The 27,793-nt window shown below is 38.1% G+C and overlaps 1 protein-coding gene across 11 annotated transcripts in view; it reads left to right on the top strand.

Annotated features, from left to right (window-relative positions):
* Positions 1-27,793, top strand: part of INPP1 (inositol polyphosphate-1-phosphatase) — a 55,854-nt gene that overhangs the window by 12,606 nt on the left and 15,455 nt on the right. For 6 of the 11 annotated variants that reach the window (XM_007494520.3, XM_007494516.3, XM_007494518.3 and 3 more), the window contains exon 2: positions 21,963-22,236. In XM_007494520.3, coding sequence (XP_007494582.2) covers positions 22,033-22,236 — 204 coding nt within the window. In that variant the 5' untranslated portion in view covers positions 21,963-22,032. The remainder of the gene's footprint in view (positions 1-21,962; positions 22,237-27,793) is intronic. The other 5 variants (XM_007494523.3, XM_007494519.3, XM_007494521.3 and 2 more) reach the window with 1 other exon arrangement.

Below are 27,793 nucleotides of genomic sequence, written 5' to 3' on the forward strand. Positions count from 1 at the left end.
TAGCAAATCAAATGACAAGAAAAACTCCATCTACCTTGCACACAAAGGGGATATTGCCCCATAGGAATAGAGAACATGTTAGGGCACAGGTGTAACTAGATAATTTAAATCTTATACTTCAGTGATAATAATGCCCTTAAACTGTTCTCTGTTAGTCATGTATTCTCTGTGGTTTTCATGGTATAGAAGTTGTTCTCTGTTACTTTCTATTGTTCTTAAGCTAGCTAGATTCTTTAGGACTAGCTGGTTTCTCTACTGCTATGACTATAAAGCCTCTCTAACTGGGAGAGCTCTTTTATTGCATAGATATGGGCTGTAAGCCTCAATGCCTAGTTAGGCAAACCACAGAAGCTAGCAGAATAACCTAGATCTGTGGTGGTGAAGCTATGGCACCTGTGCCAGAGGGGGCACCCAGAGCCCTCTCTGTGGGCATGCCCACCATTGCCCCAGCACAGAGTTTGCCAGAGTTCATCACTAGAAAGCCAGAGAAAGGGGGAGAGGGAAGGATGTTTCCTTATCCCTCTCTTCATGTGCCTGAGGACATCACCCACCCCTCTAAAATGTTCACCATCACTGACCTAGGTTAAGATTAGAGGTTATTCTGGGGGCAGCTGGGTAGCTCAGTGGATTGAGAGCCAGGCCTAGAGACGGGAGGTCCTAGGTTCAAATCTGGTCTCAGCCACTTCCTAGTTGTGTGACCCTGGGCAAGTCACTTGACCCCCATTGCCTAGCCCTTACCACTCTTCTGCCTTGGAGTCAATACACAGTATTGACTCCAAGACAGAAGGTAAGGGTTTTAATAAAAAAAAAAAGATTAGATGTTATTCTTTCATTTAACTCTAGGTGATAGAGTTCTTTGATCCCAGATGACTTTGCCTTAGGGTTAGGAAATTTCTTTGAATTCCTATTATATCTCCAATTGGATTCTCTTCTCTCTTGTCACTGAAATTGTGTTAAGAGTTTAGAATGAAGACTATCTCACTCCTAAGATATCTTTTGGCTTTATTTTTCTTTTTTATCATTTTTATTTCCCCTTCTCTCTTCATATAGCACAAATCATCAACATTTCTGCATATTACCAAGAAAATGCATGGGAAGAGATAGAAAGAGAAACTCCATTTAAAATAACTACACATAGTAGTTATACTACTCACTTGGAAGTGTACCTGCTAAGTCACATATAAAAACACAATTACAAAATGCCTCACACAAATAAAAATAAACCTAAATAATTATACAAATATGTTAATTACTCATGGGTAGACTGAGCAAATATAATAAAAATGACAGTCACACAAATTAATTTATTTAATGCCATGCTAATCAAACTGCCAAAGAATTACTTTATAAAGAACTAGAAAAATAAGAATAAAATTCATCTGGGGTAAAAAAGATAAAAAATATCAAGGGAATCAATGAAAAAAAGATTGAAAAGAAGTTAGACATAGCCCTACTAGATCTCAAAGTATGCTACAAAGTTGTAATCATTGAAACAATTTCGTACCAAGTAGGAACAGATTACATACATTATATTTAGAAGCAAATGTGCACATTAACCTGGTCTTTGATAAACTCAAAGATCACAACTATTTGAGGTAGAATGTCCTGTTTGACAAAAACTATTGGAAAAACTGGAAAGCAATCTGGCAGAAGTTAGGCATAGACCAATATCTCATACTATATATGATTTAGACATAAAGTGGGGATGTTTCAGGAACATCCTTTTTTAATTGATATTTTTCTTCACTAAATAGGTAGTCTTAAACTTATTAAGAAAAAAATTAATCCTAAGTGAGGCTGAAAGCTCAAGACAAATAATGCATATATAATTAGTACTAATTTAAAATGTTGCAAGTTAGACTAACCTTTTTGAGAACATAAAAATACTTATTAACAATACAAAGACATTTTTTATTCCTGCTTTGTGCAGGACATTATGTTAGTTATTGTAGAAGTAAAGGAGTAGAAGATATAATCGTGTAGAAACAGTTCTTTGACATGTAAAATCCATGAAGCAAAACTCCAATCCAATTGCAACAGGACTAGCAAGCCGACTCCCTTACCTGTAACAGAGTTATATGAATCAGCAACATCATTTTTAGGTTACTTCTCAGCCTGCTACTTGACTCATTTCCATATTTGATCTTATTGGGCAGACCTCAAGGATAATCCAAGGGGAGTTACTTTCTTCACTGGTAACATTTCAATATATCTTTCAGTCAAATAACTTCAAAACCTTATCATCAAGTCATCAAATATTTATTTAACATATTGGAGGAATTTCCTTTCCTGGTAGTAATTATTTCTCAGTTAAATTGTTTTTAATCTACCTGAATTAAATAAATATCAAAGTGAAATTAGAACTTCTTAATGATGAAGTCAGCAATAAAAGACTGATGATTATTATTTATTATATTTTAGTTAGGAGATAATTATGGCCAGAGTCACCTCCCACTCTCATTGTAACAAACACTGTTCACTTCTGAACATTTAGTCCTATCCCATTTAGTTCAATCCCAATAAATTTCTTTACAAGATTCCCTTCACAAAATAAGGATTACAAAAGTTGAATAAAGACAGAAGATATCTCGCTATTTCTATCTCCAGAAGTAACAGCACAACAGTGTCTAGCTTTTTCCAAGTCTTCACTTTCTATCTCAAGAATTTTTCCTTGTAAATTTTTAAACAAAATAACAATTAAGATAATTTTAACAAGAAAGAAATTTCTTCTCGCCATCTGTCTTCTCTATAATTTATCTCATAAATCTTATAATTAGACATATTCTTTTTGACACCATAGGAAGAGGCACCTCATAGAATTATAGCTATAACTATAATTCTTAACATCTCTCCTTAAGAGATAATAGCAGTTTCAATAGTCTCTGGCAGAGGGATTTTGCAACAGGAATTACATAATGTGTTTTTTCTCTTGTACAGAAACTCTGCAAATGTCTTGACTGAGAACTTAATTTTCCTCCCTTGAAATATTCCAACCACTAAAACCAAAGGAATTGTTGGGTTATAAAATGACTTTAAATCTATTTATTAGAGATCTGAATATGTCAATAGTTGAAGGTTACTGCCAAAGTATTAGTTTTTCCTTTGAAAGCTGGTCTTTTACATTTAATGACACCATTGTTATTAATGGTAAGCTATGTTAATAGAGAATTTTAATTTTTTAAAAATGTAACTTCCATCTCAGCTAAATAATGACTATAGTATTTTCTATTACTGTTCTGACTACTTGACAGTTAACTAATTGGTTGGTAGATGCATAGTGGATATATAGTCTTAAAACTGTACTAGATGTGTGAGCCTGGGCAAGTCACTCAGCCTCCATTGCCTAACTCTTACAACTTTTCTGTCTGGGAACCAATACATAATATTGATTCTAAGGTGGACCCTAAGGGTTAAAAAAAAATGAAAGTGAGGGGGCAGCTGGGTAGCTCAGTGGATTGAGAGCCAGGCCTAGAGACAGGAGGTCCTAGGTTCAAATCTGGCCTCAGCCACTTCCTAGCTGTGACACCCTAGGCAAGTCACTTGACCCTCATTGCCTAGCCCTTACCACTCTTCTGCCTTGGAGCCAATACACAGTATTGACTCCAAGACAGAAGGTAAGGGTTTAAAAAAAAATGAAAGTGAGAGAGAGCAAAAACAAAGAAATTTCAGAAGAAGCTGAGCAGTATATCCTGCCCTGTTTGAGGATTTTGGAAGATAGAAGAATGTTTTGTAGAGTGAGAAGGAAAAGGATTATTGAATATTTGGAACCATGGGAATTAGAATGCAGAGATCCCTTCCACACCACAACTTTCTTTCCCCACCATGGCTTTGATATATCATGAGTCAGCATAAGAAATTAAATGGGGAATTTTTTCGAGGGGGGAAGTGTTGTGGAAGCCAAAGATGATAGGCAAAGGTCAGCAAATGACACAGAAAAAGTTTAGAAAGTATATAGCCCATCACCAAATACTTAATCCAGATTTTACAATAAGGTACTGTAAACACCCCATAAAAGAAGAAGAAGAAACTCAAACTACTTCTTCTGGTATGAAGGGAGAGCCAAAAACTTTTACAGAGATTTTCCAGGACCAGAGGGGAAGGTGCCATGGAAAGCATCTGGGCAAAGATCAATGGTGGCAGCAAAAGTGAACTGCTATTTATTAAGTGCCTGCTATGAGCCAGACACTGCAAAATGTTGGGTATACAAAGAAGGGCAAAAAACTGGTGCTTAGTCTCAAGGAGTTCACAGTCTAACAGGGGAGACAACATGCAAATAGCTATCTACAAATAAGATATGTACTAGATAAATTGGACATAATCAACAGAAGGAAAGTACTAGAATTCCAGGGAACCAGGAAAGGCTTCTTATAGGTCAGATTTTACCCAAGACTTGAAGGAAACCAGAGATGCTAAGTGGGGGCAATGGGGACCAGCTAATGAAAACACTATATTGGGGAGATGGACTTCTATGCAAGGACAGCAAAGAAGTTAGTGTCATTGGATTGCAGAATAGATGGAGGGGGAATAAGGTGTACAAATCCTGGAAAAGCAGAAAGGAGGCAGGTTAGGCAGGCTTTTAAAAGCCAAAGAGATTTTATATTACATATTTATATCTTGGAGTTTATTGAATAGGGGGTGATATAGTCAGATCTTTATTTTAGGAAAATAATAGTAATAGTAGCTAACATTTACAGATTACCTATTATGTGCCAGGCATTGTGATAACAGTTTTACAATTATTATTTTATTTGATCCTTAAACAGTCCTGAGAGGTAGCTGCTATTATGATGATCTCTAAGAAATGAGGAAAGAGTGATTTTCCCAGAGTCACACAATTATTAAATGTCTAATTAGATTTCAAAGTTGGGTCTTCCTGACTCCAGACTTGGTGCTTGATCGACTATTCCACCTACTTGCTCAAAGATTTCCTAGTAAGAACAATTTGCCATCAGAGTAAATATTACCTGGAGAGAAAGAAACTAGGTAAGTTAAGGAAATGGATCACAACCTTTGTGATATAATAATAATGGTAAGAGATTCTAATTATCTCAACATGGGCTAGAATCTTCTCTCTGTCAGAAAGAAAAGTTACAAGTTTCCCAATGTGCCTTAATTTTTTTTTTCCCATCAGAAGGTGGAGGGACCAGCTAAGGGAATCAGTTTTGGGGATTTGATTCTTACCAACATGGAGAAACTGGTGGCTGTAATGGAAATGTGAAACTTTTAGGGCCGTGTTGGCGAACCTATGGCATGTATGCCAGAGCATGTCAAAAAGAGTTGCTTCCTGCCCCCTCTCCATGTGCCTAAGGACATTTCTCACCTGGCCCACCCCTCTGCCCAGCAGCCCAATGGGAGCACTTCCTCTACTCTCTGGGGTAAGGCAGGAGGCTCACATGGGGCATGAGGGTTGCAGTTTGGGCACTTGGTCTCTAAGGCCTCTAAAAATTTCACCATCACTGTTCTAGGGAAAGTGATTGTTCTATTTTAGATTCTGTGATAGCAAAGGAAAGAAATAGTCTTGTCATAGATTTGAGATTTTGTTAGAGTAGATCCTAATGGATTTTGAGAGAGGTCACATGAACTAAATTTCCACAGCTAGTCCAGTAGGAAAAATAAGCTCTTAAAAAAATGTAATTGTGAATGTGTGAAGAAGAAAATTCTTATGGGGTGAAGGGGAAGGAGTTATCTATGGTGATATTAAGTCATGGGGAATTTATCCACCATCTTCATCTCTAATGGCTTTGTGACCCTAGCAATATTCATACTCAGTCTCCTCATCTATAAAATGGGAATAATAATAGCACCTACTTCAGGGGATTATTGTAACTCAAGAGAGGTAACATGTACTACACTTCACAGGCCTTAAAGAATTAGGTTAATGATAGCAATTATATTCCTCTTAGATTTTTAAAAAATACATAAAGGATAAAATCAATGGCAAATAATTAAGTATGAATACAAAAGCATGGAGGTTTAAGAATAACATCTGAAGTGCTAAAGCTCAGAATGAATTGAGACAATGAAGAAAACTAGGACTAACAAAATCTGTGTTTTTGCTCTATTGAGATAGTCCCGCAAAGAAGGGGAGAAAGAGAAGTAATTAATTCTGCTTTTTGCTTGTTTCTCTCCCAAGCAAAATTCTTTAGACTAAAAAGAATAGAAAAATAGTTAGTAGAGAATCAGTGGTCACCAAACTACCCTTAATGCATGCAAGATACCAGATGAGCTACATCCTAGGGTCCTAAAGCAACACAAACACCACTGGATCATCATGGAGGACAAGAAAGTTACCACAGAGTTAGAGAAAGGAAATATTGTCCTCCTGTTCAGAAAAACAGAAGAGAATGGGATCTGTAAACTGTGGGTCTGACATTCTAGAACTTCATATGATTATTGAATATCTAGAAAAGGAAATAATGATTACATATTTTAAAAAATGATTTCTTCAAGAATAAGTCATGCCAGACTAATCATATTCCTCTTTTCATAGAGTTGCTAGACTGGTAGATCAGGGAAACACTGTGCTTTTTGTTTTATTAGGTTTTAGTGAGGAATTCAACAAAGTCTCCATTTTCTCTGCCTTTGTGAAGGTTGTTCCCTGTGCCTGGAATACACTCCTTCCTCTGTCTTCTGGAATTCCTAGTTTCCTTCAAAGTTCAGCTCAAATGCCACCTCCTACATGAGACTATTCCAGATCTTTCTTCTTTCTTCACCTCCAAGTTACTTTGCATTTATTTGTATATAGCAAATATAAGCTCCTTGAAGACAAAAAGCATTTTATTTCCTCTATCCCATTGCTTGGTATATAACAGACACTTTATAAGTACTTATGAGAAAAAGATGGAGAGAGATAAGGACTAAAAAATATAAGTATAGCACTAATATAATATAATTTCATGATTTAAGAGTTAGATAGAGGGAGTACAATCTAGACCTTGGGGATAGTTATACAAAGGGGTAGAGATAGGAGATGGAATGTCTTTGATTGGGAATAAATAGCAAGCAGTCCAGTTCGGTTATAAAATAATGTATGAAGGATAGTATATAAAATGTCTGACTGAAGCCAGTTTGTGAAGACCTTAAAATGCCATACAGAAGAGTTTCTATTTGATCCTAGACATTAGTAGGGACCTACTAGTACTTCTTTAGCCAGGGAGTAACCCGTTGAAATTTGTAGGATAGCTAGGTGGCACAGGAGATAGAGCACTAGACCTGAAGTCAGGAATATCTGAATTCAAATATAGCTTCAGGCACTTATTAGCTGTATGACCCTCGACATCGACAAGTAAGTCGCTTCACCTCTATTTGTATCCGTTTCCTGAACAGTGAAATGGGGAATAATAACACTACCTCGTTTCTAGGGTTGTCACGAGGATCAAATGAGATAATGATTGTAAAGTACAAAGCCTGGCACATAGTAGACACTAGATGAATGATTATTCTCTTCTCTTTTCCCTTGTATAATTTGGAAATGTCATTTTGTCAGCTTTGTGAAGGATAAATTGGAAAAGGGAAAGACTTGAGGCAGAGAAACCAGTTAGGATACTATACTATGAAAGGTAGTAAAAGGCACAGATTTGAGAGATTGTCGATATGGGGAAAAGACTTGAAAAAATAATTGGATATGATAGAGAGAAGGAAAATTGGAACACTGCCAAGGTTGCAAACCTGGGCACTTATAAAGATGGTGCATACAACACACAAAAGAAAAATCAGGAGAAAGAGTAGATTAAAAAAAATGAGTTCTATTTAGAAATGCTGAGTATGAGATTCCTATGAAATACTCAATTGGAGGTGTCTACTAGGCAATTAATGATAATCTGCCTTAGGAGGTGGAGAGCCAGGATTTCATCAGCAACTTAAAGTAAATGGGGAAATGGCTCATCTATTGCATTACATTTCTCAAACTGGGCTTTGAGCCATAGCTGGGCCTCTGTACTTCCATGAAGCTATTTGGGGTATTCCTCAGAAGAAGAAGAAAACTTTAATGATGCATATGCAGCATACAACAGCAAACTAGTCTTGTTGTGATGTTTTTTTTTCCCTAACTAATTATGGCTGAAAAATGTTACAGGTTAAATTCATCAGTTAGTGCTCCAGAAAGAAAGATTCTTTCTAGGGCAGGTGAGAACTGAGTTAAGCTAAAAGCTTGGGGTTCGTAGCATCATAGTTCCTCCATCCAAACTTATTTATCTAATTCCTGCCCCTGAAGTAAGGAATAGTGGCTGTAAAAGGAGCTGTGGTAATTTTTCTCTTTCCTCAGCCCAGGGCAGCTTTGAACCTCAGGAGCTATCCTTTCCCTTGGCTATTTTCCAAGACCCCATCTCCTGCAAACTCTACCCTTTCTTTCTTCTATTGGTCTTACAAGCTTTCTTCACTACTTTCACTAATTATTCTACATCCCTTTCTGCATAATTATTCTTCTCCATTATTGTCCCTCAAATACTGTGACCTAGATTTTTCTAGGACAGACTGACTTTCATTTTTTTGTTGTATTCATTAAAAAATCCTTTGTCATATCATGTGGAATGATGTTGGATTCAGATATTATGGACACCATTTCAATGATTTTCTCTACGAGCTGAGGGAATCCAGAAGGCAGAAGCCCTTATAGACTCTCATTTTTATTTTTAGCTATTGTTTACAGGAATAAAATCTGCCTCTCTCCTCTCCAGTTCTACACTGACTATGACCATTACTAAATGTAGCTGTGTATCATCCCCACTTTTCCTTCTAATTGATCCTATAGAAATATCTGATTGAAGAAGAACACAGCCATGACTCAATTCAATTTTCCCTTTTTACCTAGTGACTTTGAAAAGGAAAAAGCAAGGTCTGAGTGAGGCAGTTCACCATTTTGGAGTTTCCTTTTCTTAGTGTAAGTCAGATAAAGGATTTCTATTATTTTCAGTAATTTTAATCTAATACAAAAGGAAGTCCTCATTCTAAAGAAACTAGAACCCCTAATTCAAGGAAACTGAAGTTAAGGAGCAGTGGCCACCCAGGAAAATAAAATATGTCCTTGAAAATACCACCACCCTGAAGAGAGGATAGAGAATCATGAGGGGATCACTTCCTCCAGTTGAAGTTGAACATGAAACTGATCTCAGGAAAAGTAAGATTAACTGTACTTCATGTACATACCCCCATTAGATTATAAGCTCCTTTAGGACAAGGACTGTCTTTTACCTCTTTCTACATCCCCCAGCACTTAGCACAGTGAGTCTGGCACATAGTAGGCATTTAATAAATGTTTACTGATTGATATATTAATTGATGGACCAATCTCTAATCCCTAAACTGTGTCATAACTACAGTTGGACCAGTGGCATGTATCATTGTTCACCATAGAGTCCCTTTCCTATAGTAATGAAAGACTAAGCTCAGTGATAGGAAGGTCTGATATATACATTCATGCTGAATGCCCAGTGCACATTGTCATCACTTTGATTCCTACTTGGATGTTTCTGTTCAGGCCCTGGTATAACATAGGGCTTGACCATACAGAAAAATACAGATAAACTGCTGACTGAGTCTCTGAAAGGAGATCCAAGGCCAAAACAAACAGAGATGGACAAAATGAGCCAGAGCATTTCAAGTGAGCCACCAAAATCTGCCTCAGAGAATCTTTGCTGGTTTTTCAGTCCTTTACTTTGTACTAAGAATCTCACAAAGGCTAGGCCAGCTTTGACTTTCATCTACCAACAGTGATTGCAGCTCTTGGTCTCACAGGAAGACATTCTCTTCTTTGACCCAAATGGAAACAGGATTTGCAGAGCTCGTTCATATTTGTTACTACCATTTAAAGTCATTGGACCAAACTTAGCATTTTTCCACATACCTCTCCCCTCCAAAATTAAGTAACTTCTTGAAAGCTTTGAGTTTAATTCTAAAGTATGATAAAGAATTTGTACAAAAGTACATATAAGAATTCTGAAGATACCTTACTTCTATCCATTAATTCTGAGGAAAATTCTCTTTGGTTTTGAAACCAACAAGAATTAATTGGATGTCTAGGCTTCCTGAACATCTGCGAAATTTAAAGGAGATGCCAATGAGAAAGGAGATACTGACTTTCAGAATACCAGAAAAAGAACACTATGGATAACACCCTAACTTTATGGGACTGTTATTAAAGTTGATAAAATTGTCCTTTGCTAAGGAAAACATCAAAGCTATTTTAAGCTTAGAACCCATCCTTATGTTTGGAGGCAAATAAAAGATAGTGATTGGAAAAACTGAAGATGCCCATTGACAGAGGTGAAGAAGATATTACACAGAGAGAGACAGAGAAAGAGAGAATGAGAATGAATACTGGCTACTTCCCATCATCCTCCAGCGACCACAAAATGGGACTATTTGACCCTAATCTACAGACTTAATCTCACTATCCAACCTCTTAGACTAATTTATCTAGGATTCATGAATACATAGGTTAGGAGATTCAGAATCAAGCCAAACTTTTTCTGTTGGTCCTGTTTTTACCTAATTGCATATAACCAGCTTGACTGTTATCCATAGTGACCATTACATTCCCCACACTGAATTTTCCTGTCTTACTTTCTTTGTGCCTAAGGCCCTAACTTTGTTTTTGCTGGTCTTCCCAAGAATTAGTGCTTTGCTCTTTTAATCCACAGCTCCTTGGCAAAGGCCCTTACTACCACACCTCCCTTGTTCAGACTGGTTATCTGGACCTCTGCCTAATTGCCTGCTAACAGATTATTCTGATGTCATCTGTGCTCTGCCACCCACCTACCTTCTTGTATCACCATTATTTGCTACTATTTTTCCCAGTCTGTCTACCCACCTGCCCAGACTTCCTGACATCTGCTTTTGGGACCTTTAACAGATCACTTACCCCATCTGACCCTGACAATTCTGATCCTGTTCTTGCCTATTTTACCCCACATAAAGCCCTAGTATCACAAGCAGAGCTTGGCAAAGGCTGGAAATAGAAACTTTGGCATTGCAGACCAAAGTAATTTTGAATTTAAAACATGACTGAAATCCTAATGCAGTTATTTGAATTGAGGAGAGGAAATAAAATTACCTAGAGAATATACCTCTGCTAAGAATTCTTCACATCTTTTGTGTTATAGACCCTTTTGGCAGTCTGGTAAAGGCTATGGACCCCTTCTCAGAAAAACCTTTTTCAATAAATTAAATAAAATTCAAAAGATTACAAAGGAAACAATAATGCATGTTGAAATATAGCCTATGGACAAGATGACTGATAATTTACAACCTAATGTCATTTCTAATAACTACAGGAATTCCAAAGTGGTGACAAGCAAAAATGATACATCAAGATATCTGCAATAATTTTAATGTGATATATTGGTGGTAAAAAGCCAGGTACTGCTAATACTACTGTGGTTTGTTGCCTTTATTTGTCATTGAAGAGATTTAATGCACATCAAAGTTTAATGAAAATAAAACTAACTTTTTCCTATCCATATTCACAACCTCCCCCCCCACCCCCAAATCAATCCATAGATCCCTTCTGATGATCCCAAGTTAAGAATTCTTGCTCTGGATTCTTTTTGTAAATAGATTCCTTGGTATAAGTCAAAGATTCTGAAGTGCTTGGCCAATGTATGTTCAAACATGAAAAATTCACAGAGGCTCTTTGAGGATACAGGAACAGCTTTGTTATCACAAAAGCTAGTGAACTAACCCAGGGAGTCTAGCATTTACAGGTATATTTGGACGAGCTTTTATTAGGGGTGTTGGCATACCCAGTCACAAGGTTTTCTCCCTCCCAGCCTGTGATGGCTGTCTGGCAAGAAGGGGACAGTCATATCATTTCCTCCTTTTTTTTTTATGGCAGGGGAAGAGAAGAGTAAGGGGTGATGTTCAGTCAGTCGCTAACTACTTCCTCCTGATATTGGGTGGTGTCATGGGGGCTCCCATCCTCTGCCATCCTGAAAGTCAGGTCAGCCTCATCCAAGAGTGTCAGAGGTATAGAGAGGGAGTATCCAAGAAGATGTAGATGGAATTTCTGGAATCTAAAAGAAATAGACTTTAAAAAGATATTAAAAAGACAAGGTTCAAAAATGATGCCCAGGCATCCTATAGAGGAAGAAGTCACAAAGATGAATAGAACAATTACCTACAGGCAAGGGAGAGGCCACTGGAGTTTAATGGACATGCTGAGAGAGTCCCACAGGAGAAGTCAGGAGTGCTGGAAGGCTCTGAGGAGGATGAACTACACAAGAATGAAGAGCAAGACTTAAGTTTCAGCAATCATCCTCTGATGGATTGTTGTGCCTGAAAAGGAATTTGAGATCCTCCATAGGCTCCCAGGTGTAGGAACTGGGGAAACTGGGAGTTCAGAAGAGGAGATTTGTTTAATGAGGGATACATGAGTCCATCTGGAGAGTTCTCAAGTTTTATAGCCATGGGGGTAATAAGGATGACATATAAAGTTATATGCTTCCTTCCACCTAGTGCAGAGAGGTTCTTGGCTAGAGGGTTTCCAGGACTTAAGATATACAAGATCTCCTGGGAGTACTCGGCAGAGTGGGTCCATGGTTGTGCATGATTTCAGCATATGGGACTCTGTAAGCTGCAATGGCTTATCTGATTGGACCTAGAGATTTGCATGAATTTTAGAATCAAGAAAAAGGTCAGTAGTAAGGAATAATTGACCATATAGAAGTTCAAAGGGGCTGAGCTTAATGTCTGTGAAGCTTGACCCAGTCAAGCTGGACTTCCATAGAAGGTTTTGTCAGGGTTCTTTTGAAAATGTGATTCAATTTCTTGACCTTCCCAAGGGATTTTGGATGCCAAGCTGAGGATAAATGGTAAATTATTCCTAGTGCCTTAGCAACTGCTTGAACTACATGAGAGGTAAAGGCTGCTCCATTATCACTCTGGAGAGACTTGGGGGAGGTAGAAACAGTGGATGATGTCATTGAGGAGATGTTTTCTTACCTCAGCCACTATCTCTGACCTGTAAGGGAAGGCTTCCACCCATCCTGTAAATACAAGAAGGTATTTAAAACTTCTACAAGGTGGCATATTCATGAATTCTAGCCAGTCCTACCTTACCTCTGAATAGATTGCAGGAGAGGGGGTGGGCTCACTCCTCCTTCTGGATCGTACTTGGCACAAACAAGACAAGATTTGCATATCTGGGAGGCAATGGCAGACAGCTCACGGCCCTGGTATAGAGACTGGGCAAGTTTTGTGAGGGCCTTGGATCCTAAGTGAGTGGTCTGGTGGCGGTTTCTGAGGGCTTTCCAAGTGGAGCCCGGAGGAAGGACTAAAGGTCCTTTGGGAAGAGAAACAAACCAGTTGGGGTCTGAATGCAATCAGTATTAGTATGTTTTTGACTCTAGGAGTGGGCATAGTGGGGTGAAAATGATGGGGTATTCTAGGGGATCAGAGGAAGGAGTAGAAGAATATGGGCTACCTCCTTGGCAGCTGTATCAGCTTTCCTATTACCCTGAACCAAAAGAGTTACTGGACTGGTGACTGTTGCAGACCACTGTCATCTGATTTGGAAGGTAAATAGATTCTACAATTCCTAGGATCTCTGGGCCATGGTTGAACAGGGTGTTTTTAGAGGTAAGGAGACCTCTTTCCCTCCAGATGACCCCATGAGCATGGAAGACATGAAAGGCATATTTGGAATCTGTGTAAATATTTGGCCATTTACCCTGGGCCAGGCAGAGGGCTCTAGTAAGAACAATCAGTTCTATCTTTTGGGGCAAAAGTGAAAGAGGATAAGAATCCAAATTCCGTGACAGCATTCTAAAAAACAATTGCATATTCAGAATGAACAAAATTGGAACCATCAGTGAGCCATTTCCTTCTCAGGGTTCTGAATAGATATGTCTAAAAAATCACTTCTACTTGAGTGAGCCTGGTCAAAGCTATTAGTACAAGAGTGTTTGAAGGGGCTCCTCAATCTAGCAGGGTTAAGCAGTTTGCAAACTTTAAATATAAGGTCAGGGGTGTCCAGGAGCAACACTTGATATTTAGTGAGCAATCCTCTGGATAGCCTCTGGATGGCCCTTAACCTCCAGGATACTCTGAACCCTTTGTGGGTTTTGTACTTCCAGAGTATGCCAGAGTGAGTTTTGAGGCTTCATTGATTAGGAGGGCAGTTGCTGCCACTCCTCAGAGGCAAGTTGGCCAGCTAGAGGCAACAAGGTCTAATTGCTTTGAAAAATAGGCAACAGGATGGGGATGGAACCCAGATATTGAAACAGAACACCTAAGACTTGGCCCCTTCTCTCATCTATGAAAAGTGTAAAGGGTTTTGAAAGATCAGGCAAGGCTAAGGCTGGTGTAGAAATGAGAAACTTCTTGATTTTTTTTTAAACTCTTACCTTCCATCTTGGAGTCAATACTGTGTATTGGCAGAAGAGTGGTAAGGGCTAGGCAATGGGGGTTAAGTGACTTGCTTAGGGTCACACAGGTGGGAAGTGTCTGAGGCCAGATTTGAACCTAGGACTTCCTGTCTCTAGGCCTGACTCTCAATCCACTGAGCTACCCAGCTGCCCCCTAACTTCTTGATTTTTAAGAATGCATTCTTTTGCTCAGTGCTCCATATCAGAGGGTCAGAATCTGGCTCTTGAGTGGACTCAGAGAGAAGTTTAGCAATGAGTCCAAAGTTGGGGATCCAAAAGTAACAAAAACCAGCCAGTTCTAAGAAAGACAAGAGGTGTTTGTTTTTGGTGCAGAATAACTGATTTCCTCTCTTCTGTTAGAGAGTGAGAGGAGGATGTGAGGTCAAGTCCTAAGTATTCAATTGACTATTTGATAGCATCCACATTCTCTGAGTAAGTCAACAAAGGCTGGCCCAGGATAGTCACTGTGACCAAAAGGGAGAAGTCCCTTGAAGGACTGCAAATCAAAATATCATCCATATATTGGAGAAGAGAGTTTTCTCTCATGTCTAGACCTGAGATCTCTGCTGAGAGCCTGATCAAAAAGGTGAGGGCTGTCCCAAAAACCTAGTGGAAGGGACAATCCATGTGTACTTATGGGAATTATGCTTACCAGGAGCTGCTCACTCAAAAGCAAATAAGAATTGAGAGTTTGGATGAAGGGGAATATTAAAAAAAAAAGTCATTCTTTAGATCTAGAGTGATAAACCAAGCAGTCTTACCAGGTACTTGGGCCAGGAGATTATATGGATTTGGCACTATAGGATGGATAAGGATAATGGTCTCATTAATGGCCAACAGATCTTAAACCATACAGTAAGTGCCATTAAATTTAAGGAATGGAAGAATTGGGGGTGCTGCAGGAAGATTGGCAAGGAGTTAAAAGGCCATGCTGGAAAAACTTATCTATGAGAGGCTGGAGCCCCAATCATGCCTCAGGCTTTATGGGGTATTGACTCTGCTATAAGGAAATTGAGTGGAATCTTTGGGAAATATCTTTACTGGAGTGGCATGATTGGCTCATACCCTAGTGACCTAATCGCTAGCGGCATCAGAGAAAGTTCCAAACCATATTCTTTTCCTCAATGGAACAGCAGGAGAAAAGGATCAAATTAACATCTCCCCAGGTCAAGTCAAATTGAAGGGAGAGTTTGTGGAACCCCTCTCTGAATTTGGAGGTGTACTCTATGTAACAGTCAAAGAGTCTCACTTATTTTCCCTACATCAAAACTGAAAGAGGCACATGAACTCTGGTGGGTTCCAGAGTTGTAGGAACTTCTCTTAAAGGGAAAAGGTGACTGGAATCAGGAGGGAAGAGTAGGGGAGTTCACAGCCCTGGGAAGTAGAAGAGCCAGGAAAAGGGGTTCCCTGCCTAGTGAGGGAGGGATTAGGGGAAATCTGACTTAGGTAAAAAGAGAAGCAGTGGGGAAAAGAGTGAGGGGGAGGGCACTTGTTAGGGCTCCCTGAGAGGTGGATACAAAAAACAAAGAGTGGGAGTGTTTGGAGAAGGAGAGGAAGATGTTGGAGAGGAGGAGGGTGTTCCTGAGGATGAACTCCCGAGAGAATGTTAATCATGGAGTTCCAAAAGGAGGGGGTCTTCTGGAATATCTATCTCTATTTCAGCCTTTTTGGTCCTTGCTTTCTTGTCCTTTAGAGGGGCAAATTAGGATTTGGCCAACTTTAGAGGTACTTATGAGGGACTGGTTAAAAGCTTTGAGAAAGAGCTCTGGATTCCTGGACAAGGGATCTCAGTCCATTTTTCTATACATCTGCAAAAAAAAGGTCCTACTGAAGGTTAGTATTACAATTTAGAGAGCCATTTTTCTTGGTCTTCCGGGTTATAATTCAGCCATTCATTATTACAAAAGAAAATGAAGCATTTGCATTTGAGTTTCTGGACACCAAATTTGTCCCAGTTTCTTAAAAGACAACTCCAAAGAAGATTATTTCCAAATAGATTGAGTCTGGCCCATTGCCTTTTAGGGTGGTCCCAAGCCCATGGCTTGTTCCCAAGATAATTAGCCCCACCTGCTGGAGAAGTGGAGCCACTTTCCAGGGGTTCATCTTTTTTTTTTTTTTTCATTTTTTTTAAACCCTTACCTTCTGTCTTGGAATCAATACTGTGTATTGGCTTCCAAGGTAGAAGAGTGGTAAGGGCTAGGCAATGGGGATTAAGTGACTTACCCAGGATCACATAGCTGGGAAGTGTCTGAGGCCAGATTTGAACCTAGGACCTTCCATCTCTAGGCCTGGCCCTCAATCCACTGAGCCACCCAGCTTCCCCCGAGGGGTTCATCTTAATGCTCTACCCCAGGGTTCCTGAGTGAACCACATTTTTATAACTAGACACTGAGAGGCTACCCCACCACACTTAGGGTCCAGTGGATTGGCACTCAGAAAAAAAGCAAAGAAATCTCCCAGGACCAAAATTAGGGAACAGTCAGAGGGGAGAGACTTAAATGAAAAAATCTATCTTAGGAGAGAGTAAACCCTCAGGAGCTGTACCCCCAAAGTGGATCCTAGGTTTGGGCACCAAAATGAAGTGTTTGGCTGGTGTAAGTTTGAATGTGAAAAATTCACGGAGGCTCTTTGACAATATAGGGGAAGCTTTATTATCTCAAAAGCTAGCAGACTAACTGAGGGAGGATCTAGCATTTACAGGCAGATTTGGGGGAGCTTTTATTGGAGGTGTTAGCATACCCAGAGTTAAGCAAATGGGTCAGGGATTTAATACCTAGAAGAACAGGATGTTTTGCAGTCTGATCCCTCTACATGCTTGAGGTAGTCTTAGGGCATAGTCTCAAGATAGTCTAGGTGTTCCCAAAATGGGGTGAACAACAAGAAAAATAGGATGGGGGTTTGCTTCCTTCTGTGTGCTCAGAGTACAGTCTGTGTTTGCTGCCTGCAAAAAGGGGACAATCACATCAGTTCTGCCACTGGAATTCATTAGAGTACAAGAAAAAATTCAACATATACTGGACCCCAAAGGAATAATAATGGGACTTAACAAAATTTGAGAAGTTAATGGGGTAGATTTTTGACTCATGAACTCAGCCCTTACAATGTACTGGATAATTTTTGCCTCTTACAACAATGCAAAGAATCACTCCTAGAGGTGAGATGAGAGAGACAGAGAGAGAGAGAGAGAGAGAGAAAGAGAGAGAGAGAGAGTTGAAGATCCATCTTTAATTGTGGGAAATTAGAGCTAGAGGTTTCATTACGCCCACCCTGTGGCAAAGACGCTGTTTAGACAAAATGTTCAAAGTATGTTAAAAAGAAAAAACATGTCTTAATTCCTGAGATAACTACACAAACCTGAAGTTTTTATTCCTCTAACAGAAGTTCTTAATCTAGTTTGTTGCTGTATTCTAATACCCCAAACTACATCCTTTCTAATACTATGGTTAACATTCTATTGCTATAATTGATATCTTATTCCATTTGCTTAATTAGTAGGTCTAACTCTTTCTTAAAAATCATAGTTGCAGTTACCTATTTAAAGGATAACATGTGATCACTTGGTTATGATCAATAATATAAAAGCAATAAAGCAAATTTCCTTTCACTTCTAAAAGTTGGACTAAGATTTTCTTTTAAGGTATACATAGTTTGGCTTCCCATTATACTTCAAATTTGTTCCTGAAAGTTATTTTAGAAGCAGATATTTGAATATTTGATCATGTTATCCCATTGACAACTATAATTTCAGACATGAATATGCACAAAATAAGTCCTCCACCTCCTAGAGTCTTTCAAGGAGCATACCATGTGTCATTTCCTAAGGAAGTCTTTCCCTCTTCCTTTATTTGCAAGTACTCTCTTCCATCCCAGATTATTATTATGATACTTATCTGTCTAAAATACACTGAACCCCCTAGAAGAATACAAGCTCCATGAGAGAAAGGAAGGGTCTTTTTTGTTAGTTTTGGTGTTACTTCTCTATCCCCATTCCCGATCTCTTTGCCTTGTACATGCTAAACATTTAACAAATGCTTGTTAGAACCCAAAGGATTGAATATTTAGAACTCACTTAGTAATCCTATCAATTTGAGGAACATTTTGCTTTTGTCAATGTACGTTGTGACCACACATGTCACCCTAGCTGTCATTCTTGACTCTTCCCTTTCATATGCCACCCAATATCCTGTCTGTTACCAAGGAAAATCTGTAATTTTACCTTCATAACATCTCTTGAATGTATCCCCTTCTCTCTGCACAACCCTGGTGCAGGCTGTCATCACCTCAAATCTGAACTATTGCAGTAGCCTATTGGCTTGTTTGCTGGCCACAAGTCTCTCCCATCTCTAGTCTGTTCTCCATTTAGCTATCAAAGTGTTCTTTATAACCTACAGCTCTGTCTATGTTAGCCCCTTATTCAGTAAACTCCAATGATTCTCTATTACTTCCAAATTCTATCTTTGACTTAAAGCTCTTCGTAACCTATCCCTCACCTTTCTAGACTTACTAAACTTCCCTCCACAGTCCGGTGATATTTGTCTCTTCATTGTTTCTCACATGAGACTCTCCATCTCCTGACTCCATTTTCATGGACTATCCCCCATGTCAGGAATTCTCTCCCTCCTCATCTCTACCTCCTAACTTTGGCTTCCTTCATGTCTCACTAAAATCCAGCCTTGTGCATGCAGCCTTTTGTGATCCCCCTTAATACTGGTCTTTCCCCCTGAAATATTCTCCTACTTGTCATTATATAGCCTTATATGACCTGGTACATAGTAGATGCTTAATAAATTCTTCTTGACTTAATTATGTATCTAATGCTTTGTGTCTTTAACAGACTAAATTGCATCACTTGATAATTTCACTACTAAGATAATTGCTATTTAGAAAGAAATGATTGGGAGTTGATTGTAGATTTAATTGTGAAAGGGAAAGAAGAAAGGAAGAGGAAACCACAGCATAGTCTTCTCATAAAATTATAAAACTGTGCATATCCTTAGACTCAGCAATACCATTGTTGGTATTGTTTCTCAAGGAGATCAGGGGAAAAGGGAGAACCTATATGTTCAAAAGTATTTATAGCAGCTCTCTTTGTGGTGGCAAAGAACTGGAAACTGAGGGAATGCCCATCAATTGAGTATGGATAAACAAATTGTGGCATATGATTGTGATGGAATACTACTGTGACATAAAAAATGATGAGTAGGCTAATTTTAATAAAACTTGGAAAGAACGACATGGGAGAATGAACAGCAAAATGAGTAGAACCAAGAGAGCATCATACACAGCTACCTTCAGAGAGTAACCTTAAAGGTGGAAACATGAGACACAATTTGTATGAATACCTCTACATCTGTCTCCTGGGTGATTCCTACTGTGATGTGGGGAGTTGGGGTGAGGGGCTGGAACACTTGTAGATAAATTATAATAAAATGTTTAAAAATAGATTCTAGATCTAGAGAAAACAACACTAACATGAAAATTCATACTATGCCATTAGTAACTGCTATATGAGATAATAGGACAGAGTGCTAGAAGGTTCTTAGTACTTAAGCAATAACAACCTCTTAGAGTCTAAGAGCAGCCTTAGAAATATCCCTTTTAAATATGCATCATTGCCCAGAAGAAGCAATAGAGATGATTGAAAAAGCAAAAAACATTCCTGAAGACTTAGGGTAAAGAATGGTTGGTTTCAAGCAGAACTAAGTTGGCACTATAAAAATGCAATCATTATGGTGAGCTTTGTCAAAGTGAATTCAACAAAAAAAGGTCACAAAACTTTGTCAAGTCCCTGTATCCCAAACTTCTTTCACAGTATACTCTTAATAACTGGCTGAACATATCTTGTGTGGCTATCCCACTATGGTAGGAGAATATTCAAGATATGGAGGAAACCTTCATTCCAAGATGACTGTTGCAGAAGGAGGGAAACTCTTGATTCAATAGTAGCATCAGAAAGTTCACAATAGTGAATGCTAGGAGATTTGTTTGTGGAGACCCAGTCTGCTTTAATCACAGGAAATATTTTCCTGAATTCATATAATTCTTTGTGGGAAAAGTTTTTGTTTATCCATTAGCAAAGTGTTTACAAATGGATTTCCTCTTCCTTCCTTTCTTTTCTTTATTCTTTCCTTTCTCCTTTCCTTCTTTTGTCCTTTCTTTCTTCTTTCCTTCCTTTAAAACAGGTAATTTTTATAAAGAGAGGTTATTTTAGAAAATATTAATAATCATCCCTTTCCCTACACATAAGATTAGTATTGGAACACTCTTGAGTTCATGTGTCTTACCAAACATGCAGAATGCATATTATAAATTATTTCTAAATCAATCTGGTAAAGTTTTATTAGCATAGCTACTTATCAACTAAGAAGCATAAAATAATTTGTTTTGTTTCAACCAAAATTGGACTATAGTACCCAGAATCATTATTTTTCAACCACTGATGGCTTTCCTACTGCAAATGATTATAGATAAACACATAAACTTTGTTAACTGGTCCTCTCATCAATCTAACTTCCTTAATATTGAAATAGTTACTTTTTCTTTTTTCATTCAGAATTCATTTGACTTATATGAATTTTCATTTTTCTTTTTAAAAACTATTTATGTAAGCATTTATAGCTTCTCCTTCCCACTGCTCCTCTCATTAAACAGTTTTTCAGGAAGAAAAATAAAACCCTCGTAACAAGTATGCATATTTCAGCAAAACAAATTCCCACATTGGTCATGACTAAAAATGAAATGCATGTATCATCTGCAATTTAAGTAAGCTCATCACCTCTCTGGCATGAGGTGAGATATCTTTTACCTTCTGCTTCTAAAGTGTAGATAAATAAGGGACAGCTAGGTAGCAGAGTGGATAGAACACCAGACCTGGAATTGAGATGACCTGGGTTCAGATGTGGCCTCAAACACTGGGCAAGCCATTTAACCCCTATTTGCCTAGCCTTTGCCCTTCTGTTCTTCTGTCCTAGAGTCAATACTAGGATAGAAGGTAAGAGGGTTTTGGTGGTTGTTGGTTTTTTTTTTTTTTTAAGTTTTAAAACAAGGGTAGGCAAGGCAGATTATTCATTAACCCTTGTAACCCCATTGGTCTTCACAGAATTATAGTCCTGGAGCTTAAAGGGTCCTTAAAAGTCATCTAGTTCAACCTTTTTATTTTTCAGTTGAAGAAACTGAGATCCAGAGAGGCTAAGTCATTAGGGAACTAAATAGCATAAATAGGATGTGAGCACAGGTCCTCTCCTTCTCTGGATAGAGAGACTGGGAGCTTGAGATTTAGCCAGTAACTCAGATTCATATCTAGTGAAAATTTCAACAGATTTTCTCATGTCTGAATCTCTTAAGACAGGATTAAAAAAAACAAAAACAACTTCAAACACTTCTTTAAAACACTAGCCCACAAAATGATATTTATACATCCTTCAAAAGTATGAAAGACCAGTTTGATTGAAATCAATATCTAGTCTGCACCCCCATTAGCCATGCTGCCATTAGGACAGTTGCTTAATTTTAGTGGTGCCAGAGAACTCCCTTATAGTGACACATAATTTTACATCATCCTTTTTGAGCTTACTTTTCTTTCATATTCTTGTATTTTTCCAGCAGACAGCAGTCTAGAGTTACTGCGTGGCTTTCACCCTCTGCTACGAGCTGAAAGGCACAGCTTTCAGAAATGTCAGAAATCCTCCGGGAACTAGTCTATGTTTCTGAAAAGGCAGCAAACATTGCCCGGGCCTGCAGGCAGCAAGAATCACTTTTCCAACTACTAATAGAAGAAAAGAAAGATGGAGAAAAGAACAAGAAATTTATAAATGATTTCAAGACATTGGCTGATGTGCTGGTACAGGAAGTTATAAAACAGAATATGGGCAACAAGGTAAGAAAGCTTATAGGAAAGATAATTGGTTTTTTTCTCTATATAAGTTTCATTTCATTTGCAAACCAGGTGAAAAGAGCCCTGGATTTTTTCCACTGTCTTTTTTCTCTACTCTTGTTTGTCTTTACAAATTTCATTTCATTCATAAACCATGTAAAAGGGAGTCCTAGATTTGGAATCAAGGAAATCTGTGTTGAAATCCTGGCTCTGACATTTACTAGCTGTGAGATCCTAGGCCAAATCATTGAACTTGTCTGAAAAAAAGAGGATTGTATAAATATAAGTTATTATCCTCAGAGAACAGGAAATGGCAACATGGTTTTGAACTAGTCCATTCACTTGCTTACTTACCTTCTTCATGGAAGGAGTACTGAAGAATTCATTTTTATTTTTTAATTCCAGGACACTAACAATTAATCAACCATTTATTAAGAGTTTACTATATGTGGAGCACTGTTGCAAGTCCTGGGGTGGAATAACAAAATGAATAAAACTGTTAACTGTATATTTTAGATGATTAGATAAGCCATGTGTATATATAAATTGCATGAAAAATAGAACACAAGTCTAATAGATATATAAACAAGAGGAAACAAGCCCAGGAACCTGGGCTTGAATACTGTCTCTCATTCTTGCTCTCTATACAAACATGGACATGTTTGTTAAGCTCCCTTAGCCTCATTTTCATGTTCTATAAAATGAAGATAACACTAGTATTGACAAATTTGGGGTACTGGTTTGTTAAGTGCTTTATAAAGCTTTAAGTGCTTTCAAAGTGTGAGCTATCATCCTGTGTTTACGTTTCTGGACAATAGATCATATGGAAAGGGATTGATAAATCATGTGCTGTTACCTTTCTTTGGTGCCATTTCAAATAACAAAAATAACTCCCCTAAAAAAACTAAACACATTTTTTAAAAAGGGGACGGTAGTACTAGAGCAATTAAGCAATGAGGTTAATAGCTTAAATATGCCACAAAAGCATTAAAAGAAACATGAAATACTGAGGTTTCTGTGTGATATGTATATTAGTGACAATGTGAAAATATTACTCCTAAGTCCTATGTTTGTTTTCTTTGTTGTAAAACTTTTAAGAATTTAGCATTACTTTAACACAGCAGAATGACTCTTTAGAGAAGGGCATTATTGTGATTCTGTCTTATGAGCTCAGTGCCTTGTGGTCAATCAGTAAATATATATGAAGCATCTACTATGTCTGGCATTGTGATAACGACTGGGGTGATAAATATGAAAAACAGATTTTGTCTTCAAGGAGCTCACGATCCAATGGGGGGAGACAACCCACAAAAGGAAGCTGAAAAGTGAGGAGGTCAAACACACATAGTACCCCCTCACTTAGGCTTGATGGAGAAGTAAAAGAAGCATAGCCAGGTAGAAAATGAATGTAGTATGTACTTGGAAAATTCATATTTAAATGAAATCATCTGTCATCTCATTGAGGCTACTACTCCTTATGCAGTTCAAACCATAACCCAGTCCCACTTTCCTCATTCCATGTAATTCTTATCCAGGATTTCCTATAAGCCTTCCATTGATATTTTAACCAATATACTAGAAGCTTTCTTCTGAGTTTTAATATTTAATAAATAACATGGGATTTATTTACTAAATCCCAAATGAATTACTAAAGTCAGAATGGAATTTATGGTAGTTTATTTTACAATAAAGAGGGAAGATATTAAGGAATAGAGAGAGAGAAGAAAAAGAGAGTGATAGCTGCTCTGGCTGTAAAAATAAATTAAAATAATAGCAAGCTACACAAAATAGATAGAAAAACTGTCAAAATATAGGTTCAAAACTGTTCAGATACTTTTATTAGAGGTAATCAAAAGTATCCTCAGTGATGAAGTGAAGTTCAAATGTGAACTTCCCTTCAGGGCAGGCACAAGGATTCTGAAGAGACTCTTATTATAAAAATAAAGTATTTATTGAAATATATAAGGATAAATAAAGGATTTCTAATTCTAAGGGATTCAAAATCCACCCAAAGAAACTCCCAGGTTCCACAAGGACCGGCTTCTCCTGTGTTTCATAGGCTACTCTAATCCTCCTTGATCTGATGAACCCACATTTATACTATCTAAATAAAAACTACCGCTATTATCCTTATACTTCTTAACTTTGCCTGAGTCTTAAGAGACTCAGAGTCCAAACGAAAGACCAGGTTTTTCTTTGGTCTTAGGAGTTAAACAGTCTATAAAACCACAATCGATATTCAATAGTGTTTCCCAAGTTGGGAAAGGAAAACACTGAACTCCTTCAGATCGTTCCCTTAGACAGAGAGAAAGGCAAAGATGTTACCTCCTCCAGCCCTGAGAGAGTCTCTGAGTGTGTGTCTCTGCCAACTGCCAGAGAGAGTAATTGACATAGAAAAATGGTTATAATTGTCACATCTGAAATTAACACGCTCTCTCAGCTCTGCTTCAAACTCCAGTTCTTTTCTCAAGCATCAACTTTACTTCTTATCCCTAAACTAATAAAACAATAATTATTTTCTAATATCATCCTTACACGGCCTCCTCTGAGCCAGGCAGGAGTTCAGAGGCCCCAGCCAAAGGGAAAGAGCCTCAAGATGATGGGCCTCTCCAGAGGCCAGTGTCTTCAGAAAGGCCAAGGGAAAGGGAGTCAGCCTTTACACTCACCACGTGTCAGTTCGAAGGAACAGGGTCACCAGGAAAAAAACAGGTCCAGTCAGCACTCTTCTGAATGAAGAATTATTCTCCAGTAGAACTCCAGCATAAGTGGAAGTTGAACTTCCAGAAGAACTCCCTTCAGACCCTTGTCACTCTGTTTTAAAGACCTTTCTTCTTGTGTCACTTCCCTTAATCTTTATGTCTACCAATCACAGCTGACACTTCACTCTAGGACAGCCCAGAAGGCAGTCAGTTGATTCTGATTCATCACCCACTCTTTCACAGGTGGGTAACAGACCTCCCCCTCAGGGTGTGAGATGGGTGTTTGTACCTTTTTTGATTAAATCCAAAATGGGCAAATCTCCGTACTCAACTTTAAGTACTGTGCTTACGCTTTTGGGTATTAAATACAAAAATAGACAGGAGATTACAATTTAATCTTTACAATCAAGGAAGCACTAAGTACCTTCATTGTTATAATCAGGGGAGAGCCTAATTCAATCATCACACAGGGCAGCCCTCAAACTGTCTATTCTGTTAGTATTTGTTACATGACTATCTCACTTCCTTTTTTAGTTATTTATTCTCTTGAGAGTTACTTTTATGAAACTCTTTGCAAATAAATTAGATTTGATAATATGCCATATTCTCTTTATACCCACCATGCATATCTTTGGGACCAATTTTTAAAATTAATTAATTAATTTAGAATATTTTTCCATGGTTACATGATTCATGATCTTTCCCACCCTTCTCCCCTCCCCCCTCCCATAGTTGATGAGCAGTTCCACTGGTTTATACTTGTATCATTGTTCAAAACCTATTTCCATGTTATTAATATTTGCAATCAAGTGATCATTTAAAGCCAACATCCCCAGTCATATACCCACTGAGCCACGATTAATCATATGTTTTTCTTCTGCATTTCTACTCTCACAATTTTTTCTCTGGATGTATATAGCATTTTTTCTCATAAGTTTTGGGACCTTTTGAGTCATTTTTAATTTCAAGTCATTTTTGATTCATTAGAGGTCCTGATTCTGTAGCTTAAAACCAAATAGCATTACCAGAAGAATATTAGATTTTTGAGCAATTTGGAATCACTAAAAGCCCTGTGTGCTTTCAGAGATACAATCTAGTATAAGTACAAATCTGGATCCAACTCACTTTAGTTCATCTGTAGTTCCTTTTAAATCTACATGTATTGATCAACTAACTTAATCGACTATCCATCTAATTACATTTCATAATAATAGATAAGATGCAGCTTTCACCGGAGTAGTTTTTCCTAGCTCTTGAGTATGAATCTCACTGAGGAAATTTTAAAGTATTCTCAGGCTACTATACACAGGAATACATTGTGAGATTTAAAATGGTTGAGGTCTTAAACTGTAGTGATTAAAATTGTGGAAGATATAAATTGTGATAGATATGAGAGGGTGAGTAAATTTGACCGCAGAAAATATGTTTCACTACAGTGTCTTGGTTTTTAAATCAAATATAAGATGGTCGCCAGGGAAATATTCCCAATTATTCAACTATCCAAGTCAATTGGGTTTTATAGAGATTTTAATTAACAATACAATGAGTAATCAAAGAAAGAGAGAGAGTAAGAAAGGAATAAGTATGAAGGGCCTCAAGCCAATATGGCCTAGACCTGAGTCTTAAGAGAGAAATCAGTCAGTTTTTTAACACTCACCACAAGGTCTGACTAAACAAGGATTCTAGTAACACCAGGCCAGCTCCATCTCAGCTGACTTCACCAGAGAGCCTTCCAGCCAGAGACTGTTCCAAAAGGCCTCTCTCAAGAGATTCTTCCCAAGCGGTCCTCATCAGAGATCCTCCAAAAGGCTTTCTCCAAAAGGATCTATCGTCAAGAGATTCTGCTTTTTCTTATATAGGGGTTTTTCTCCCATGTCACCTCCCCTAAGTCCTTACATCTACCAATCACTGTAGACATTTTCCAAAGGACTGCCCTGCTGAATTCCTCCTCAGTAAGTCTGAACTAGAGAAAACACAGCTGAGTCAACTAATCTCCTCAAGAGAAAACTTGCCCGACCCTTTTAGGTACCTAGCATCCCATTGTATCAATTCTAAAAACAGGCCTGGCTCAAAGAACTCCTTGCCCCACCATAAGCATGGGTCCAAGTACTTTCATTGTTTAGCAAGGAGTTTTTTTTTCCCCTAAAGCAGTCTTAAGTACAGTTGGAGTAGAGGTCCTCCCATTTCTGATCCTGGCGAGTTCTCACATCAAAATGGGGAATGTTTCTCAGTAGGGAATTTGTTCCAATTAAGAATTCCCTGATGGGGAATTTTTTAACATTCACAAGTCTGAGAGATTTCAAGATTTACAACATCTAAATAACTTCACTATCTAGAAGGAAGATGCTTTTAATGTTTTGGTATAGTGCAAGATGTCCTCCATGATAGTCGTGAACACTTAGAGGCAGTGGATAGAGTGGTAGAACTGGAGTCAGGAAAACTTAAATTCAAATCTGACCACGGGCACATACTAGCAGTGTGATTCTGAGCAAGTCACTTAACTTTTATTTGCCTCATTTCCCCCATCTGTAAAATGGGGATAATTAATAGCACCTGCCTCCCAGGGTGGTTGTAATGTTCCAATGAGATAATATTTATTTTATTTTTTTAATTTAATTATCACATATTGTATTTTTCTTTTTCTTCTTTTTCCTCCTTCCCTAAATTTTTTTATTTTAATTAAAAAAACTTATTTAGGTGATTTAGAATATTTTTCCATGGTTACAAGACTCATGCTCTTTCCCTCCCCTCCCCATTCCCGTATCTGATGCACAATTCCACTGGGTTTAATGTGTCATTGATGAGATCATATTTATAAAGTGCTTAGCACAATGATTGGCACATAGTTCAGTGCTTAATAA

Source organism: Monodelphis domestica, chromosome 4 (genome assembly GCF_027887165.1).
Source record: "Monodelphis domestica isolate mMonDom1 chromosome 4, mMonDom1.pri, whole genome shotgun sequence".
Classification (NCBI taxonomy): Eukaryota; Metazoa; Chordata; class Mammalia; order Didelphimorphia; family Didelphidae; genus Monodelphis; species Monodelphis domestica.